Here is a 6,193-nt window from a genome sequence, read left to right as displayed (position 1 = left end):
GCTCCTCTGCAGGATCTCTGCCATCGTGGCGGCCTACTGGGCCTGCTTCCTCCCCTTCTGGGCCTGGCAGCTGGCCAGGCTGTACCAGGGAGAGGGGCTGGGCATCGGCCCCACCGCCCAGGCCTACCTTAACTTCGGTGTCACCTGCCTGGCTGATGGCAACAGCTGTGTCAACCCCTTCCTGTACACCCTGCTTGCCAGCAGCCACCGCCGTGGCCATGGCCGTGCTGGGACGGACATGGCATGGCCTGCAGCGCCCTCGCAGCAGCTGCAGAGAGCCACAGCATCCCCCTGGCTTTCAGAGAGCTCTCAGGGTCTGTGAGGGAAAGCAAGGTGTGAGCAGGCTGGGAACATCTGACCTTTGGTTGGGTCATGTTGAAAAATAAAAGTGTGTCACCTTCCATGCCAGCATGCAGTGTCTTCCATCAATGTTGTTGCAGTGCTTTCCCCTTTGCATGGCTGCTCATCCTGCTCAGCTGGGTGGGGAGAGTGCTTGTCTCAGGGATCCCGACTCCATCCTCAGATCCATCAGCTCTCACACACCTTGCAGCCTCCACCTTGCACAAGGCTGGGGAGTGGGTGGAAGGGAGCAGTCAGCTTCGATATGTCTAAATTATATATCTGGGGAACTTTGCCACCCCTCATCTCCTTGCTAGCAACGGGCCAAGCCATAACAAAGTCAGGACAACAGTGAGTCATAGATTTCACAAGAACTGTGAGTCACTGCAAGAAACAGCCACACTAGCAGGAGACCTCACTGAGGTTCATACTCCTGTGGTAAAGCTACCACTGAGCTTTCTTCAAGAAACCATCACAGAAAAATCTTTGAAGAATCTAAAGAAAGATTGCCAAGCACAATTAAGAGGCATTGCGAGATTCCCCTGTAGTACAGCCCAGGGAATCCAGTACCTCTGCTCAGCTTTCAAGATCAGCCCAGCAGAGGAAGCTGCCAGGAGAGAGCTCTCCTCTGTGTCCATCATGACAGTTCATGGCACCCTCACTGGCACCATGGCCCTGCTGTGGCTGAGGGAAACATCCAGTTCTCTGGCCTACCAAATGTACCCCAGTGTGCCAGACTGTGCCAACACCACTGTGTAAACTGAGCCAGGTCTCTTGCCTTGAGACCATTCAGCCTAGCACAGCTCATTTCCATACTGCTGAGCCTCTCTTCTCCAGAAAGGATGACTTCATCCTTATCACGCCATGGGAAGAGTCCCCAAGTTATGCTGTCCCCCTGCCATGCCTATGTGCAGGGTGGCAATGCTAGATGTCATGTTTACAATTGTAGATGTAGCCCTAAAAAGAGTGATGTGATCCTCCAAAGCAGATGGGCTTTGGACAACACAGGACTTAAGAGAGATCCAGCTGCAGGGCCTCAAGTTGCTTGTACAGCCCAGGTGCCCCTACCTTTCAGCTAAGCTCTCATCTTATCTCTCTTCCTTCTCAGACTCACAGTTCCTAGCAGCCCAACCTCTCTCTGCATGGGCAGCCAGGACACAGGACCTGGCAGAGCCTCATGAATTATGAAATAAGACTGGCAGGTACAGCTGCTGCAGGGGAAAGTCCCTGTTCTCCAGCTGCTCTGGAGACTGCTTAATGTGAGGAATTAGCCCAGCCAGGCCTGCAGGGAATCCTGTAGTACATCAAATTGCTAGTACTTTGTGTTGCTTGTGGCCAAGCCTTTCATCCCAGAGCAACCTGGTAACTGCTGTGCACTGTGGATAGGGCAGATCCCACCTTTCCTACACCCACTAGGCACTGCATGCTCAGCAGCAGCACCAAGGTAGCATTAGACTGAGAGAGACCCCAAGGCAGCTATGGAGGAACATCAAACATGCCTGACTGCCTCAGTCTCCTCAGAGTCTAGCCTTCATTTAGACTGAGAAGTGCTTGGGTTCACATGGGCCAAGTAAAATGGGAACAAAAGTGTAGAGCCTACATCCTTCGCATCCCACCCCCCAGCTGGACATTGCTGCCTCCCTCAGCTCTGGATGGAACAGGCAAAGCACAAGGGGAACCAGACACCTCCCCATTACTGCCCTCCTATAACACAACATTTTGTGCTCCTGTGGTTACTGGAAGAAAGGATTTGGATGAGGAACCCTCTACATGCTCTGCCACAACCACCCAGCAAGGCAGCTTTTCTACTGTCTCCATATAGCAGTAAGAGGTCTCAAGCAGACATAGGAGTAGGAACAGCCTCTACAGAAGGCTGCAGCCAGAACTAGTACAGTTGAGGACTTTCCCCTCACTCCATGCCCCACTAGGCTCAGCTAGCCCAGCCACTCAGTGCTGTCTGACATCAGCCAGGAGTGCTTAGTTTAGGTAGAGTTAATTTATTCAGGCAGTGTAAGGTGTCAGTCTAGACCTCAACAGCTTGTGACCTTGCTTAAAGGATGCTTTTACTCTCCCCTGAGTGACAATTAGCCCCAATGCCTCCTCCTGCAACTCGCCCTGGACTTTTAATCTTCTGTATTCCCAGGCTATTAACCTTCATCCTCTTCTCCAACCATGACTTTCAAGGCCCAAGGCTGGGACAATTGAATCCACTTCGGGTACTCAAGCAACACTGGCAACCCCTATCCACCCACTCCTAGCAAGGTGCCCAACCCATGAGGACTCACAATATTAAACAGATTAGATTTTGAGACTTGGTACACCAAAACTCTTATTTATTGATTGCTTTTTCTGTATCTTGGAGATGGAGGTGTCAGAGGAAGTTATTCCCAGCTGATGGACTGGAGTGTGAAGTCCCCTTGTGTATCAAAGTAGTCAAAGACAGGGAGGTTAAGCCGGTTAGGGAATGTGAACTGGTGGCCTGGCAGGTGGACTGTCACATCATTTTGGTTGACAGCAAAAGTGATCTGCAAGGCAAATGGAAAAGTTAGAGAAAGTTTCCTCGAGCCTCTGCAGCATTGCTGTGCCACCCTCCACTTCACAGGGTGAACAAGCTCAGCAGAATAACCTGTTCATCAACACCAGGAGTGTTATTCTGGTCTCCCAAGAGATGCCCATTCCCTGCTCTGTTCAATAGCAACATCTTTGAGCCAGATGGAGCTTAGACATTTGATCCCCACCCTCCATCAGAGCTCAGAGCCCTGAGTGGTGGCACTGGCCAAGCAGGAGAAGCCAGCCACCTCCTGTAAAGACAGCACTGAGACAGCCCTTGCAGCTGGGTGCCCTGTGCCAAACACCCTCCCTTCACCACAGCATGTACAGAGAGTGTATATACATATATAAATATAAGCATGCCTCACCTCTGCTGTGCCCCCTTTCTGGAAAGGAAAGACAGCCTCCCTGTGCTCTGCACCCCACTCTTCCACCTTCTTTGAGTTGCACACGATGGTGTTCACATCGCCATGAGCATCAAAACGGGGATTGAAGTGAAGTCCAAGGAGGGTAGCATCCTTGCCCAGATTCATCACAAAGCTGCAGAGAGAAAAAAAAAGCAGACATCAACACAGCTAAAAAAAAAAATTAAAAAAATCAATACAATAGTAGCATGTTTCTCATTACCACGAGCATCCCTGGGTCTGTTTCTTCAAGCCCAACTGAGGGTAACCTAAGAGAAACCCTTTGCTAAATTGCACACCTTCCCTAAAAGGATAGTGCTGTGGCAGTAACGGGCACTTTTCTGGGTGATAGGCTGCAGAGTACCATCCCTGGCAGAACACCACTTCCTCAAAGCTTTTTACAAGAGAATGGTTCAGTACACAGTGCCCTGAACAGAGTTATCATACACCCAAACCGTCTCACAAGGAGTCAGTTGCTTTCCATAGATTTCCTTTCAGTCCTGAACAGTTAGCTGGTGCTGCATCCTGCCTGACAGCCACTGCCTTCTCCCATCCTGCAGGCAGCTGAAATAATGACCATGTCATTAGCTATCCCAAAGTATCTGCAACAGCAGTGGGAGGACGTTTCCTAGCCTTGTGTCCACCTTGCCTTCAGGCCTCTCACCCAGATGAGAAGAGGCACATTATTTGGCAAGAGAAAGCCTGGGAGGCTTCACTCAGACAGTATCAAACTTCAAAGGCACTGGGAAGAGCTGGGACATGTTTCCTGGAACACTGCTAGTTCTGGTACAGCAGCTACAGGCTCCACCTTGCCTGCAAAGGGCCCCCAGCCACAGACCTGCACAAGGGCTGGGGGCTGCTGCACAGGCTTCGCTGGGATCCCAGCCACCCCAATCCCTGCACATTAGGGGTACATTTCCACTTCAGGCCACCCGCCTGCTCACCACCTTTCCTCCCTCTTTCCCCACTGCCATGTGAGAGCACCAAATCCACTGGGGCACCATAAGTGTCCCTACTCCTGGCATCTTCTTGCAGGGGAGAGGATGTGGTGGAGCAGATGATCTCAAACCAGATCTCAGTATAGACACAGCTTCCATTTCCTTCACCCTGCACTAGAAGGATGTGGTCACTGCCAGCGTGTGCAGCTGGAAGTTCACATCTGCTTTGGCTTAGCCCCTTGGCAGTACTGTGTCTGCAATGTGCATTAGGTGATGACTCACTGGAAGCACTGCTGGTGTTAACCCCTTCTCCTCTTCTACCCAAGGGACAGAGTCCTTTTGCCACCACCTTTTGCAGACCCCTCAGTGTGGTGCCCTGGCCGTGCCTGGGCAGCACTGCACAACTCACCTCTTGGCATTTGGTGCAATTTTCCCCTTGACAGTGAGGCGCTGGCCAGGCTTGAGACCCAAGTTGGAGCACACTGGTCCCTGGGAAATGTGGAAGCAGAGATGTTAGCTCAGTACCTGCTGGCTCACTTGTTCTGCTTGGCAGCTTTCCCTGCTGCCTTACAAGACATGCTTTGCTTTGGACCCATGGAGAAACAGGGAAGCTCCCTTGCCCTAGGGCATGGCAGCAAGGACATCCCAGAGAGGTTATCCCAATCACATGGTACCTTTGATTGGAGCTCGATTTCCTAATCTATCTCCTGCTGCTCTCATCAACATATCTGTATTTCACAGCAGGGAAGTGTAAGCACCTGCACACTCCAATCACACCCACCCCATCCCAAACACACCCATGTGCCTTGCGGGTCTTGTGTCATCCCACACAAATCTGTCTGGGATGGATGGCACGGATGGAGACTCCACTCCCTTCCCCTAGCTCGTGTTTGAACTTCAAGCCTTGCCCAGGTCCAAGGACTCAGACAGCTTGCTTCCCATCTCCCAACAGCTTCAGCTTTTTTATGTAGAGTCAGTATTTGCAAGAACATTCTTCTTCTGCTCCACAGAGACACTTGCCCCCCACCTTCTCTCTAGGAAGACCAAAGCATCCTGGCAAACCCATGTGTATTCATTTTTCATCACAGCAGAGTCAGGACCTCAAGAATACTGAAAATCTTTTCCTATCCTACCTTAAAAAATAAGCTTGCTCTTGGGACAATCCCTGCTTAATCACCCTCAGCCTAATGAAAGGCAAATCAAAGAAGGGCAATCGCTCTTCTAACACAAGCGTCTCCCTTGCAGAACAGCTAAGGAAAGGATCTTGGAGATCCAACCCCCCTGCTAAAGCAGGTTCACGTAGAGCAGGTTGCAGTGTCATGTCCAGGTGGCTTTTGAACACCTCCTGAGCAGCAGACTTCACAGCCTCTCTGGGCAGCCTGTTCCAGTGCTCCGTCACCCTCAGAGTGAGGAAGTTTTTCCTCATATTCAACTCTAACTCCCTTTGTTTCAGTTTGTGCCTCATGCCCCTTCCCCTGTTGCTGAGCAACTCTGTACAGAGTCTGGCCCCATACTCTTGATACCTGCCCTTAAGATAACGTCTCTAACTTAAGGTACTTGAATGCAGTCCCTGACATTCACAGAACACTTCTGTATGGCACATTTCTTCCAAGAAAGAGAAGAATAACAATTCAATGACTCATGAAAACTTCAGCAGAAAGCAAGCAGCAAGGCTGCCCAGAGAAGATGCTCAGACAGCAATAAATGTTACTGCAGCAGCTTCTCCAGACTAGAGCTGCAGTAAAACAGGTTAGGACTCAACCCAGGGAGGATCCCCACACGTACTGCCCCAAAGGGATCCTACAGGAAAAAAGAACCACTGCTGCCAGAACACAAAATAGCAGCTAGCAGTCTGTAGTGGATGCAGCAGGGATCATCCCTCACCAGTAGCAGGCACCCAGCTCTAACAGACCCTCTGACACTGGGGTTGACGTGCAGGCTAGCACAAGCACCCTCACCCCC

The 6,193-nt window shown here is 51.0% G+C and overlaps 2 protein-coding genes across 2 annotated transcripts in view; one reads left to right on the top strand and one right to left on the bottom strand.

Annotated features, from left to right (window-relative positions):
- Window positions 1-339, top strand: part of LOC106631836 (urotensin-2 receptor-like) — a 996-nt gene extending 657 nt beyond the window's left edge. Inside the window, 2 exon segments of the mRNA XM_031057747.1 lie at window positions 7-260; window positions 263-339. Coding sequence (XP_030913607.1) covers window positions 7-260; window positions 263-339 — 331 coding nt within the window.
- Window positions 340-2,642: 2,303 nt separating this feature from the next.
- LGALS1 (galectin 1) overlaps window positions 2,643-6,193 on the bottom strand; it is a 3,652-nt gene continuing 101 nt past the window's right edge. Inside the window, exons 2-5 of the mRNA XM_005421920.3 lie at window positions 5,214-5,219; window positions 4,641-4,720; window positions 3,258-3,429; window positions 2,643-2,864 (exon numbers count right to left, since the gene is read on the bottom strand). Coding sequence (XP_005421977.2) covers window positions 2,721-2,864; window positions 3,258-3,429; window positions 4,641-4,720; window positions 5,214-5,219 — 402 coding nt within the window. The 3' untranslated portion in view covers window positions 2,643-2,720. The remainder of the gene's footprint in view (window positions 2,865-3,257; window positions 3,430-4,640; window positions 4,721-5,213; window positions 5,220-6,193) is intronic.

Source organism: Geospiza fortis, unplaced genomic scaffold (genome assembly GCF_000277835.1).
Source record: "Geospiza fortis unplaced genomic scaffold, GeoFor_1.0 scaffold173, whole genome shotgun sequence".
Taxonomy (NCBI): domain Eukaryota; kingdom Metazoa; phylum Chordata; class Aves; order Passeriformes; family Thraupidae; genus Geospiza; species Geospiza fortis.
The sequence above is the reverse complement of the archived record's forward strand: the minus strand, read 5'-3'. Positions and strand labels throughout refer to the sequence as shown.